Source organism: Saccopteryx bilineata, chromosome 2 (assembly GCF_036850765.1).
Source record: "Saccopteryx bilineata isolate mSacBil1 chromosome 2, mSacBil1_pri_phased_curated, whole genome shotgun sequence".
Classification (NCBI taxonomy): Eukaryota; Metazoa; Chordata; class Mammalia; order Chiroptera; family Emballonuridae; genus Saccopteryx; species Saccopteryx bilineata.
In genome coordinates, this window is record NC_089491.1 from 174,711,789 (window position 1) to 174,726,916 (window position 15,128).

Here is a 15,128-nt window from a genome sequence, read left to right on the forward strand (position 1 = left end):
AATCTGCCGTGCTGCTTCCCGAGAAAGTTGAAACTGTTTACACAGGGCTGCAGCGTTCTGGTGATGAAGAGTATGAGACTGAATTGCTCGATCTGTCATGGTTGCTCCAAATAATTTTCTTTTGGGTAGCTTGATCAACAAGGGCATTCCTAGGCCCTGGCCGGTTGGCTCAGTGGTAGAGCATTGGCCTGGCGTGCAGGATTCCCAAGTTCGAATCCCGGCCAGAGCACACAGAGAAGCACCCATCTGCTTCTCCGCCCCTCCCCCTCTCCTTCCTTTCTGTCTCTCTCCTCCCCTCCCGCAGCCAAGGCTCCGGTGGAGCAAAGCCACCCCGGGCACTAAGGAAGACCCCATGGCTTCTGTCTCAGGCACTAGAATGGCTCTGATTGCAACAGAGCAACACCCCAGATGGGCAGAGCATCGCCCCCTGGTAGGCATGCCGGGTGGATCCCAGTCGGGCGCATGCGGGAGTCTGTCTGACTGCCTCCCCATCTCCAACTCCAGAAAAATACAAAAAGAAAAAAAGAAGAAGAAGAAAAAAAAAGGGCATTCTCTTATGCTGTGCTAAAGCTCCAGGGAGCATGGAGTGAACTTGAGTATGTCCTATGAAACATGGAGCTCTATGTTGACATACATACAAGTCTTTGAAGAAGGGGGAATTGCTGAAATAGTTCATCAGCATTGGTCCCTAAGACAGCAGTCTTTATAGTGGAAACACCATAAGTAAATATTTGCTGTCTGTATATAGATTAAAGGGGGAATATGGCAAATGCTGAAAAGCCATGATAATTGCATATAATTCTAGACTTTGAGCTGATTTTAAATTGACAGTTTCAGTATAAAGTTGTCTATTGATTTGCAAGAGCGGTTTGCCATTTAGTGGAAGTTTCCCAGAGCCATTGTTGTTGATCCTTTTGAAAAAAGGGAACAAGAATAATTTTGAGTCTCAAAACCTATAAGCTGTAAGGGTCACCTATGGCCCTTGATAATCCAGGAGGCAACAAGATCAAAATATGGAAGTGTATTCCATGGGCTATTAGATGGTTCAAAGTGCCCAAGCTGTAGCTGCTCTTGTACCAATTGAGCAGCTGCCCTAAGTTTCTCCTGAGAAAGGGGCCATTGGTCTACCCATACAGGATTATCTGATTTCCAAGCAATTGTGTCTGCACAATGCATTATTGAGGTAGCAGAAGCTACCAAGGCCCCTATGCTAAATTTTGATATCCTAATCCACACCTTCTGGTATTGGGTGCCACTTCTGTGGGGGTGAGAATTCCTCGCTGTTCTTTCCCTAGTCCCTTGATGGGCAAAAATCCCCGATCAAACATCTGAGTACTGACTAAACCATTAGGACTGACAAGCAATGCTCCCATATTTTTCAAAATATCTCTACCCCACAAATTAACTGGCCATCCAGGGAGCACATAAGGCTTAAAAAATCCAGAATGACCTTCTTAATCTTCCCAATATAGAAAACTAGAACTTTGTTGAGGGGATTTACTCTGCCCTATACCTTGTAATTCTATGGCTGCTGCATGAGTGGGCCAGGAAGGAGGCCAATGTAGCTTAGCAATAACAGATACATCAGCTCCAGTATTTAAAAGTCCTTTAAATTTATGCTCATGTATTGTTAGTTCCACTTAAGGGCATTCCTGACCTATTTTTCTAAAATCCAATTGGCAAAATCAGAGGAGCCAAATCACCAATTTGCGTGGGGCCGCTTTTGCAGGATGTGGCCTGAGAAGCAGAATTAGCATCCTTATACTATTCTTCTGTCTGAATTAGCCGTGAGACACATTTTTTTAAAATTAATTTTGATGGGGTGACATTGATAAAATTGTCCTCTGTCACCTTCTACCTGGATTTCTTTGTGCCCCTCCCCTCCCCCAACCCCCTCCCTCCCCCCCACCCTGTAACCCCAACACTGTTGTCCATGTCTCTGAGTCTCATTTTTATGTCCCACCTATGTATGCAATCATGTAGTTCTTAGTTCTTTCTGATTTACTTATTTCACTCAGTATAATGTTATCAAGGCCCATCCATGTTGTAAAAGATCCAATGTCATCATTTCTTATGGCTGAGTAGTATTTCGTAGTATATATATTTATATATACCAAAGCTTTTTAATCCATTCGTCCTCTAATGGACACTTGGGCTGTTTCCAGATCTTTGCTATTGTGAACAATGCTGCCATAAACATGGGGTTGCATTTCGTCTTTTCAAACAGTGCTATGGTGTTCTTGGGGTATATTCCTAACAGTGGTATAGCTGGGTCAAAAGGCAGTTCGATTTTTAATTTCTTGAGGAATCTCCATACTGTTTTCCACAGTGGCTGCACCAGTCTGCATTCCCACCAGCAGTGCAGGAGGGTTCCCTTTTCTCCACATCCTCGCCAACTCTTATTCTGTGTTGTTTTATTGATGAGCGCCATTCTAACTGGTGTGAGATGATATCTCATTGTGGTTTTAATTTGCATTTCTCTAATGATTAGTGATGCTGAGCATTTTTTCATAAGCCTATTGGCCATCTGTGTGTCCTCTTTGGAGAAGTGTCTATTCATTTCTTTTGCCCATTTTTGGATTGGGTTATTTGTCTTCCTGGTAATAAGTTTTACAAGTTCTTTATAAATTTTGGTTATTAACCCCTTATCAGACTCTGGTTATTAACCCCTTATCAGACTCATTGTCAAATATATTCTCCAATTGTGTGGTTTGTCTTTTTATTTTGTTCTTATTGTCTTTAGCTGTGCAGAAGCTTTTTAGTTTGATAAAGTCCCATTTGTTTATCCTATCTTTTATTTCACTTGCCTGTGGAGACAAATCAGCAATTATATTGCTGCGAGAGATGTCAAAGCTTATTGCCTATGTTTTCTTCTAAGATGCTTATGGTTTCATGGCTTACATTTAAGCCTTTTATCCATTTTGAGTTTATTTTTGTGGGTGGTGTAAGTTGGTGGTCTAGTTTCATTTTTTTGCAGGTAGCTGTCCAATTTTCCCAACACCATTTGTTGAAGAGGCTGTCTTTACTCCATTGTACGCTCTTATCTCCTTAGTCAAATATCAGTTGTCGATAAAAGTGTGGATTTATTTCTGGGTTCTCAGTTCTGTTCAATTGATCTATATGCCTGTTCTTATGCCAGTACCAGTATATATATATTTATATATACCACTGTTTTGAGTACAGTGGCCTTATAATATAACTTGATATCTGGAAGTGTGATACCTCCCGCTGTATTCTTCCTTTTCAAGATTGCTGAGGCAATTCGTGTTCTCTTTTGGTTCCATATAAGTTTTTGGAATATGTGTTCTATATCTTTGAAATAAGTCATTGGTATTTTAATTGATATTGCATTAAATTTATAAATTGCTTTGGGTAATATAGACATTTTAATGATGTTTATTCTTCCTAACCATGAGCACGGTATATGCCTCCACTTGTTCATATCTTCCCTGATTTCTTTTATCAGTGTTTTATAATTTTCTGAGTACAAGTCTTTAATCTCCCTGGTTAAATTTATTCCTAGGTACTTTATTTTTTGGTAGCAATGGTAAAGGGGATTGATTCCTTAATTTCTCTTTCTGACAGTTCATTGTTAGTGTATAAAAATGCCTCTGATTTCTGAGTATTGATTTTACATCCTGCCACCTTGCCGAATTCATTTATCAGGTCCAGTAGTTTTTTGATTGAGACTTTAGGGTTTTCTATATACAATATCATATCATCTGCAAATAATGATAGTTTACTTCTTCTTTTCCAATTTGGATGCCTTTTATTTCTTTTTCTTGTCTGATTGCTGTGGCTTGGACTTCCAGAACTATGTTGAATAAGAGAGGTAAAAGGGGGCATTGTTCCTGATCTTAAGGGTATTGCTTTTAATTTTTGCCCATTGAGTATGATGTTGGCTGTGGGTTTGTCATAGATGGCCTTTATCATGTTGAGGTATGTTCCCTGTATTCCCACTTTGCTGAGAGTTTTGATCATGAATGGGTGCTGGATTTTATCAAATGCTCTTTCTGCATCTATTGAAATTATCATTTGGTTTTTCTCCTTTCTTTTGTTCATGTGATGAATCACATTGATTGATTTGCGAATATTGTACCAGCCTTGCCTCCCAAGAATAAATCCCACTTGATCATGGTGTATGATTTTTTTCATATATTGCTGGATCCAGTTTGCTAATATTTTGTTGAGGATTTTTGCATCTAAATTCATCAGGGATATTGGCCTATAATTTTCTTTCTTTGTGTTGTCTTTGCCTGGTTTTGGAATCAGAATTATGCTCGCCTCATAAAAGGAGTTTGGGAGTCTTCCTTCCTCTTGAATTTTTTGAAATAGCTTGAGAAGGATAGGAGTTAGTTCTTCTTTGAATATTTGGTAGAATTCACTTGTGAAGCCATCAGGCCCAAGACTTTTCTTTTTTTGGGAGTTTTTTGACAGCTGTTTCAATCTCATTTGTTGTAATTGGTCTGTTTAGGTTTTTTGATTCTTCCAGATTGATTTTTGGAAGATTATATGTTTCAAGGAATTTGTCCATTTCATCTAGGTTGTCTAGTTTTTTGGCATACAGTTCTTCATAGTATTTTCTTACAATATTTTGTATTTCTGTTGTGTCAGTTGTTATTTCTCCACTCTCGTTTCCAATTTTATTTATTTGAGTCCTCTCTCTTTTTTTATTGGTTAGTCTGGTTAAAGGTTTATCGATCTTGTTTACCTTTTCAAAGAACCAGCTCCTGGTTTCATTGATCCTCTGTATTGTTTCTTTAGCCTCTATGTCATTTATTTCTGCTCTTCCCTTTATTATTTCCTTCCTTCTACTAGCTCTGGGCTTTACTTGCTGTTCTTTTTCCAGTTCTTCTAGATGTAGGGTTAAGTTCTTTATTTGAGCCTTTTCTAGCTTCTTGCGGTATGCCTATAATGCTATAAACTTCCCTCTCAGGACTGCTTTTTCTATGTCCCATAAATTTTGAGTTGATGTATGCTCATTATCATTTGTTTCTAGGAATTTTTTTTTTTTTTTCATTTTTCTGAAGCTGGAAACAGGAAGAGACAGTCAGACAGACTCCCGCATGCGCCCGACCGGGATCCACCCGACACGCCCACCAGGGGCGTCGCCATGTTGCGACCAGAGCCACTTTAGCGCCTGAGGCAGAGGCCACAGAGCCATCCCCAGCGCCCGGGCCATCTTTGCTCCAATGGAGCCTGGCTGCAGGAGGGGAAGGGAGAGACAGAGAGGAAAGCGCGGAGGAGGGGTGGAGAAGCAAATGAGCGCCTCTCCTGTGTGCCCTGGCCGGGAATCGAACCCGGGTCCTCCTCACGCTAGGCCGACGCTCTACCGCTGAGCCACCCGGCCAAGGCCTAGGAATTTTTTTATTTCTTCTTCGATCTCATTGTTAACCCGTTCGTTATTTAATAACATGCTATTTAGTTTCCAAATGTTTGAATGTTTTTCAGTTTTTCTGTTGTGGTTGATTTCTAGTTTAATGCCATTGAGATCAGGGAAAGTGCTCGATATGATTTCAATCTTCTTAAATTTGTTGAGACTGCTTTTGTGCCATAACATGTGGTCTATTCTAGAGAATGTACCATGAACGCTTGAAAAGAATGTATATTCTGCTGTTTTAGAGTGAAAGATTCTTTTTTTTTTTTTAAATGATAAATACACCTGAGTATCACTCCACATTAGTGGGTTTTTTTTGTTGTTGTTCTGTTTTGTTTTTTGTATTTTTCTGAAGCTGGAAACAGGGAGAGACAGTCAGACAGACTCCCGCATGCGCCCGACCGGGATCCACCTGGCACGCCCACCAGGAGGTGATGCTCTGCCCCTCCGGGGCGTTGCTCTGCCGCGACCAGAGCCACTCTAGCACCTGGGGCAGAGGCCAAGGAGCCATCCCCAGCACCCGGGCCATCTTTGCTCCAATGAAGCCTTGGCTGCAGGAGGGGAAGAGAGAGACAGAGAGGAAAGAGGGTGGGGTGGAGAAGCAAATGGGCGCTTCTCCTTTGTGCTCTGGCCGGGAATTGAACCTGGGTCCCCCGCACGCCAGTCCGAAGCTCTACCGCTGAGCCAACCGGCCAGGGCCTAGAGTGAAAGGTTCTGAAGACAGCTGTTAAATCGAGTTGATCTAGTGTGTCCTTTAAGTCTGATTTTTCTTTGTTAATCCTTTCTTGAGGATCTATCTAATGATGTTAATGGGGTATTGAAATCCCCTACTATTATAGTATTGCTGTTGATATCGCCCTTTAAGTCCATCAAAGTCTGCTTTATATATTTAGGTGCTCCTATATTAAGTGCGTAGATATTTATAACGGTTATATCTTCCTTTTCGATTGCTCCCTTTATCATTATGTAGTGACCTTCTTTATCTCTAACTATGGTCTTTGTTTTAAAGTCCATTTTGTCTGATATAAGTATTGCTACTCTAGCTTTTTTTTCATTTCCATTTGTGTGAAATATTTTTTTCCATCCTTTTATCTTCAGTCTGTGTGCATCTTTTGATTTATGGTGTGTCTCTTGTAGACAGCATATGTATGGGTCCTGTTTTCTTATCCATGCAGCTACCCTATGTTTTTTGATTGGATCATTTAATCCATTTACATTTAATTATTATTGATATGTAATTGTTTATTGCCATTTTATTCTTTAAAACTGTATTCCTCTTTTACTATATTCTATTTCTCCTTTGATCTGTTTACAACAGGTCCCTTAGCATTTCCTGCAGCCTTGGTTTAGTTGCAGTGAATTTCTTGAGTTTTTTTTTTTTTAGTCTGTAAAGCTTTTTATTTCTCCTTCAATTTTTTTTTTTTTTATTCATTTTAGAGAGGAGAGGGAGAGACAGAGGAGAGACAGAGGGGGGGGAAGGAGCTGGAAGCATCAACTCCCATATGTGCCTTGACCAGGCAAGCCCAGGGTTTCGAACCGGTGACCTCAGCATTTCCAGGTCAATGCTTTATCCACTGCACCACCACAGGTCAGGCTGTCCTTCAATTTTAAATGATAGCCTTGCTGGATAAAGTAGTCTTGGTTGTAGGCTCTTGTTCTGCATTACTTTGAATATTTCTTGCCATTCCCTTCTGGCCTCAAGTGTTTCTGTTGAGAAGTCATAAGACATCCTTATCGGGGTTCCTTTGTAGGTGATAGTCTTTTTTTCTCTAGCAGCTTTTAATATTTTCTCTTTATCACTTAGCTTTGGTATTTTAATTATGATGTGTCTTGGTGTTGATTTATTTGGGTTTCTCCTTAGTGAAGTTCTCTGTGCTTCCTGAACATGTGAGATGTTTTCCTGCCTTAATTGAGGGAAGTTTTCAGCTATGATATGTTTGAACAAAGTCTCTATCCCTTGTTCTTTCTCTTCTTCTTCAGGAACCCCTATGATGCGGATGTTATTTCTCTTCATGTTGTGACAGAGCTCTCTTAGAGTTTCCTCAGACTTTTTGAGTCTCTTTTCTTTTTTCTGCTCTACTTCCGTGCCTTTATTTATCGTGTCCTCTAACTCGCTGAATCGATTCTCCGTTTCATCCATCCTGCTTTTAATTCCTTCCATTGTGTTCTTTATTTCAGATATTGTATTTGTCATTTCTGACTCCTTCTTTTTTATTATTTCAATGTCCTTTTTTATATTTGCTATCTATTTAGGTGTTCGTAATGACCATCTATTGTTGTTCTAATATCTTTGAGCATCCTAACAATCGTTATTTTAAACTCTGCATCTGGTAATTTGGTTATATCTGATTCATTTAGGTTCTTTTCTGGGGATTTCTCTTGGTTCATTTGTGTTGCTTTTCTCTGCTTCCTCATTTTCTCTTCACGGGAGTGGCTATGATCACGTGCTCGGGTGCACAAGCCTTGGTGGCCTTGGCCTTTGCCCCGCCCCCATGGGTGACGTTATGCTCGGTCCTGAGGGCACTGGCGAGCACCTTTGCTCAGCTGTGGGTCTCCGCCTGTTTCCGGGCGTTTGCCCCGCCCTTGCAGGAGGAGCCCGCTCGTGGAACGGCTGCTAGCTTTGGCTCTACCGGCTGGGCAGTACTGCGTGCCCAAGCTCAGCTCAGTAGCGGAACTCCGCCTGTTCTGGGCTTTTGGCTCCACTCCTGCGGGAGGAACCGGCTCCCAAGTCAGGCCACAAGCCTGGGTTCCACGGGCGGGGCAAGACTGTGCTCCTGCGCCCTTGCTCAGGGACTGGTCTCCACCCTTTCTGGGGTTCCCGCCCTTCTCCCGCAGGCTGGATTATAGTCTGAGGGCAGCTGGGCTTGGCTGCTTTTGCACGCCCCCTCCTCTCCAGTTGGGCAAGACTGAGCTCACGCCTGGGCCCAGTGGTGGCCAGCCAGCTCCTGTCTCCCCGCTGCCGCCCACCCCCCAGGGATCCGTCAGCTGTGTGTGTGCAGGCACTGCAGCTCAGACCCTAACACTCGCTACTGTAGACCCGAAAGCTCCCTCTTTCTAAGCAACTCTGCTCTGAGTGCCGCAGTGGAGCTTGTTTGGCTGCTCTCCTGCTTCCCTTTGCTGGTATTGCTGTTTCCGGGGGAAATATTGACTTCCGATTTGGGGAGTGACTCGTCCCAGGGGTAAGGGTGGCTGTCTCCCAAAATGTTTCTCCCTGTGCTTCCTAGATTACACTCTGTTCCTGGTTGTGAGATAGGTGTTCTCTGTTGTCCCTTTAACGAGAATCCTGGGTCTGAGAAATCAGACTCTTTCTCACAAACAGTATCCTGACTTGTTTCCAGCTAAATACTGTCCTTACGCCTCTTCTAGGCTCTGGGGCTGCAGGCTGGGGCTTTGTTCCTGGGGCTCAGGACTCACCCCTCTCTGCTAAACTCACTTCCCGCCTTGTGAGCCTCTCCCGGCTGCTGTTCGGCTGCCTTTCGCTCCGGGGAGCTGGGCAGCCCTCTCCACGTTTCCGGTTTTTCTACCAGTCTCGTGGCTTCTTCAGTGTTCCTTGGTTGAAGAGTCCTCTTAGTTTAGTCCAAAGTTGGTTTTTCCAGATGATAGTTCTTAAAATTAGTTTGTAATCCACTTTGGTACTGGGAGGTACATGTTGGTACGTCCGCGTACTCCAGCGCCATCTTGTCTCCTTCCATAGTAATTATTTCTCGTATATGCCTTGACCAAGCAAGCCCAGGGATTTGAACCTGCAACCTCAGTATTCCAGATTGACGCTTTATCCATTGCACCACCACAGGTCAAAAAACCTATTATTTTCAGTGCACAGCTGAGCTTGTTAGAATGTAAAGATAATCTCCAAAGTCTAAAAACTAAGAAGAAACTTAAAACCAGAGCAGGAAAATGTGAACTGATACTATGGCATTTCTGGGACAGTTGCCAGTCTTGTTAACTAAGAGGCATAGTTTTATTATCTATCTGAGGATAGATGAAATATCAAGCCCAAGTAGTTATTGTAATTGAGAGCCAGTAAAATTGTTCTTCGAAGAGGAAATTGAAATGAAAAAGTAGAGATTGTAGGATATACCCACAACTGAGGATATTCCAACAAACAAATCACAGTTTAAGATAACCACATAAAGAAACAAACTAACACAGGCAACTATCAGCTGCCAAAACAGTAGGCAATATTAGATCCCCAGTTAAAAAAAAAAAAGCCTGACCAAGCAGTGGCACAGTGGATAGAGCGTCAACCTGGGATGCAGTGGACCCAGGTTCGAACCCTGAGTTCGCTGACTTGAGCGTGGACTCCTCCCACTTGAACGCGGTCTCACCAACTTGAATGCAGGGTCGCTGGCTTGAACCCAAGGGGTCACTGGCTCAGCTATAGTCCCTCGGTCAAGACACATATGAGGAAGCAGTCAGTGGACAACTAAGGTACCACAACGAAGAATTGATGCCTCTCGTCTCTTTTCCTTCCTGTGTGTCTGCCCGTATCTGACCCTCTCTCTGTCTCTCACTTAAAAAAAAAAAAAGATCTTCAGTAACTCAGATACAGTTGAGTCTGTACAGTGATATAAGGGAAAGGACTAAAACAACAAAAGCTTCAAATGGAATCGGAAGGAGTCGTTAATGACTCATTTCATAAAGACCCAAATAGAGATTAAAGAAATGAAAATTCATTGCAGTTAAACACTAAATTATAAGTACGATCTTCCTCAGTCATCTGGCCTGACAGATACTTTGACTTGTCTGTTGGCTGTATACCCTCCAGAAAAGGAACATTTTAGGAGGGTAACCCAGGCTGAAATAGCTATGCTGCCATGAATTTGAGTTGTAGTGGACAAGGTATATGACTTTGTGGATGGCTGTGGTTTCCGTTTTGGAGTGGGATAAAGTGGTAAAGGGCTGTGAAAGTGGGCTTTTATGGAACTTTGAAAGAGGCCAATCTTGCGATGATAATTTGGAGATGGAGCAGAACCCAGAGAGAGAAGTCCTGAGGGGATGCTGGGAAAACCTGCCTTTTCTTGAAGCAGACATGGAGTGTGGAGGTTGGACGAGATCATTGTAAATTGAGCTGTCAGTTATTATGGCTCGTTCAAAACTGCATGTTTAAGGTTACCACTGCAGGAGAGGGAAAAATTTGTCCTCCAGGCCTTGGGCATGGTGCAGTGGCAGGAGCATCTCTACTGAAAGCCTTCAGTAAGTGCTTAGCCCCCCCCCCCCAGCTTTGTTTATGGTGCTATAGGGAGAGTAGGGACTAGAGTAGTCACTGAGTTCCCTTTATCAAACCCCTCAGTGCATACTTTTGGTGACTGGCTGCTTCACTTTGTTTTATTTTCTTTGTGGATGTTCAAATATATACCCCTCTTACCTATATACCTAGCCTCCAAGACATGTATGGTCAGTTAGAAGTATACATCTGGTTTGTGTCCATCTCTTATTTCTGGATCAGGGGCTGAGTCCTTGCCACATGTCCTTTGCATCCCCGTCTCCAACAGACTTTAAAGTTTGATCAGTTTTTAAAAAATTAAGAAGTAATAAGCAGGTTAGATATAACACAAGAGACAGTGAACAAGAAGGTAGACCTAGAACATTGTCCAGAAGGTAGCAGAAAGAAAGAAGTGCAATATAAGAGAAGTTAAAAGATACGAAAGATAGAGTAAGGTTACTCACACACTCTCATACATAACACACACAAACACACACATACAGCCTGACTGATAGTGTCACAATGGGTAGAGCATCAACCTGGCATGCTGAGGTCCCAGGTTCAAAACCCCAAGGTCACCAGCTTGAGCTCAGGCTCCTCTGGTTTGAGCACAGAGTCACCACTGTGAGCGTGGGATCATCAACATGAGATCCCATGATGGCTGCTGGCTTGAAGCCCAAATGTCACTGGCTTGAGCAAGGGGTCACTGGCTTGGCTTGAGCTCCTCTGGTCAGACACACGTGAGAAGCAATCAAGGAACAACTAAAGTGCCATAACTAAGAGTTGATGCTTCTTATCTCCCTCTTAAGTACCTACCAAACACACACGCACACATGCACATATGCACATACATAAAATATCACAAAGGGAGACCGGAGAATAGGAAGACGCAATATTTAAAGATATAATAGTTGAAAATATTCCTGACTTAAAGACAAATGCTCAAAACTTTTGGCTTAAAAAGTATAATTAGCTCCATTATATAAAAATAAAACTAGATATGTTGTACAGAGTGTAATTTTTTAAAGAAAAGTCTTTAGAGCAACCAAAGAGAGAATGCAGATAACACACAAAGGAGGACATTTATACTGACAGCTACAGTAGAAACCAGAACACCATGAAACAATGTTAAAAGTGCTGAAAGAGTAATACACCAACCTATGATTCTATACTCAACTTTAACTATTTTTCAAGAGAGATGATAAAATAAATATTTTGGAAAATCTAAGATTATGCCACTAAGTGATGTTTACTTAAGAATCATAAATATATTTCAAAAATGAAGAAAGTTAAACCCAGAGAAGGGAATAAGCAAAATGGAATGATAAAAAAAGATATGTAAGCATATACTATTTAATAATTATATTGGTGTCTACTTAAGGAGTAATAAGATAGAACTAAAATATTAAGGGAAATTATATATAAAATAGGGAAGGATGATTAGAATAATGTGGTTTTTTTAAATGGTAGGCAAATCATACGTTGACAGTTTTAAAAAATTAATGTTACTTAGGAAAGGGATTACATATACTGTCAATCCAAGTAATATGCCATTAAATAAAATATTGATAATATTCTGATAACTATGCTTATGCTATAATTTCTATGTTATAAAAATAAAAATATTCTCATGGGGAAAAAGGCAAGATAATTTAGAACATAAATTTGGGGAGGTTTCTACAGAAAATGTTCCTCACTGGTGTGAATTATTAAAAATATAACAATTAAGAAAGTGTGTGATTGCCTGACCTGTGGTGGCGCAGTGGATAAAGTGTCAACCTGGAATGCTGAGGTCGCCAGTTCGAAACCCTGGGCTTGCCCGGACAAGGCTCATACGAGAAGCAACTACTACGAGTTGATGCTTCCCACTCTTCCCCATCCCTCTTTCTCTCTCTCCTCTCTCTAAAAATCAATAAATAAAACATTTTTAAAAGTATGTGATTAGTGCAGGAATAGACAGACCATTGGAACATAATATAGAATTCAGAAATAGAACTACAGTTTCTTTATATGGAAAGAATGGATTGTTCATCAGTGGCATTGGGGTTATTGGTTGATATAGAAAAAAAGTAATAGCTAGTTCGTCTTTTACTCAAGCAAATAAATTTCTCAGCAGATAAATCTCCAAATGTCACAAACACATTTATATTTAAAAAGGAAAATAAAAATAAAAATGATAGCCCCAAGTCTGGAAGAATTACTGAAATGTAAAACCACCTACCACAGAGTTTTTAAAGGATAGATAAATTGAACCACAGTGAAATAAAAACATCTGTAAATCAAAGAACATCATAAGCAAGGTGAAAATATAAACTGCGATTGAGGAAAGATATTTGTAACTCATAAAATCAATAAAGGATTAGTTTTCAGACCATATTAGTAATGCTACAAATAGAAAGCAACAAATTATATGATTGGGCAGTTCACAGAGAGGAATCTTAAGTAGATTACAAAGAAAACAAAAAAATTCTCATGCTTAATATTGATTATAAAAATATAGATTAAACAACAGGATATGATTTTATACCCATCAAATTGACAAATGTCTGATAATACTAATTGTTGGTGACCATGCTATTGGGAGAGTAGGTAGAGTTTCTTTGAAAAGCAATTTGTTGATACCTATGAAAATTGAAGATGCCTATACCCTTTGATCCAACAATTCTATTGTTAGTCATGTATCCTAATAGTCATTCTTAATATTTTTTTGTGCCTCAGATCTCTCTGAAGGCTGGTGAAAGCTAGAAGAATGTTTTGTTTTAAGTTCATATAATAAAATACATAGGACTAGAAACATACTGAATAGTTATTAAAAATTTTAAAGTTGTGATATAATATGCATTATTAGTACATAGTAATAAAATCTATTCAAAGTCTAATAGCTATCATAATTTTAAAGTTATGATTTGTGTAAATGCTGTTTTGAGATAATCTGCAACCACTGTTATGTGATATGAAAATAATCTAGGTCTATTGGTGACAAAAATCACAGATACTTCTGAATGCTTTTATTATGCATTAATATCAACTCATGGTAAGTGAAAAATATTTATTTTACACATGTTCACAAACCTTGCCTAAAAGGGTTTTGTGGACCCCATGTTTAAGACCAAATGTCCTAGAGACACCCTTAAATGTATGTCCAAAGAGATTTAACATTGCAGTACCAGTACAGTAGCAAAAAATGGAGAACAACTTAAAGATTTATTAGTAGATTTTATAAATTGTAAAATGTATATATATGGTAGATATCTTACAATGTCACCTTGTATATCATTATGAATAATCTCAATTATGAGTGAAAAATTAAGCTTCCAGAGAATACATACTCTACATAACATCACTTCATGAAATTTTAACATTCCAGATAAAGTATAAAAACCCATATATGAATGGTATGTTCAAACTCAGGGTAGTGGTTATTTAGGGTAAGTAATTGTAATGGGAAAGACAATATGGTTACATAGGGGGCTTCAGATTATGCCTGTGATATTTAATTATTTAACCGTATGATGGACACATTATTTTATTGTATGCATGGAATACTTTGTTAAAATATGTATTACATGTTTTGACAAATATTAATGTGAGAGAAATAGCTTCAATTTTAGGGGTTTTTTTATTTTTTTATTTTGTTATTTCTTTTTTTGTTTTTCTCTTAGCTTTTTGTGTTTTTGTTTGTTTTTGTTATTTCAATTTTAGTTTTGATTAAATTCAGAGTTTGTGTATATGGGACCTTGTCAAGGACAAAACAACAAATTAAGTGCTTTTCTCCAGTTTACCCCAGATAGGAACTAATCTGTGAAGTGCAGGGTGTTTTAAACGTGACAAAAACATACCTAGTAGATTATTTAATTCTTATAGATTTCTTAATTCTTACAACAGTCCTGTGAGGTGAAGGTGTATATTCATAAAGGAAATTCTAATCAAAGCAAAAACAGACTGGAATTCATATTAAGATTTTTCTCTTTCAAAACCTATACTTGTTTCATGTTAATAAATTGCATATCTCTAGCAGTAGATGACTTATTTTTGCTGTAACTGCACATACAAAATGAGATTGTATCTGAAGCATACATTAATAGTACTGTTACTAAAATAATCTCAAGCATGACTTTATAATCCGGAGTTTTCTTAAATATACGTTAGCCTGTTTTCACACATGAATGATAGGCTGAAGAAATTATTAGTCATTAGTAGTAAACTTAGTGTTGTTAGTGTTTTAACATTGTTGATCATTATAATTTAATATTTACCACCTAAATTTAACCATAACTTGGTGTTTTATTATTTTAAACTGTATTCTGTTTTGGTTTTTTATTGTAGGATCGAAAGTTAACAAAATCTGAGAGACAGAGATTTAGAGAAGAGGCTGAAATGTTAAAGGGTCTTCAGCATCCCAATATTGTTCGATTCTATGATTCCTGGGAGTCCACAGTAAAAGGAAAGAAGTGCATTGTTTTGGTGACTGAACTTATGACATCTGGAACACTTAAAACGTAAGTTCATCAATATAAATGCTGACCAAGTATGAGAAAACTTGAG

General features: G+C 39.5%; 1 protein-coding gene across 9 annotated transcripts in view; it reads left to right on the plus strand.

Annotated features, from left to right (window-relative positions):
• WNK1 (WNK lysine deficient protein kinase 1) overlaps positions 1-15,128 on the plus strand; it is a 197,307-nt gene that overhangs the window by 80,838 nt on the left and 101,341 nt on the right. For all 9 annotated transcript variants that reach the window (XM_066258668.1, XM_066258659.1, XM_066258660.1 and 6 more), the window contains exon 2: positions 14,910-15,082. In XM_066258668.1, the coding sequence (XP_066114765.1) occupies positions 14,910-15,082 (173 nt within the window). The remainder of the gene's footprint in view (positions 1-14,909; positions 15,083-15,128) is intronic.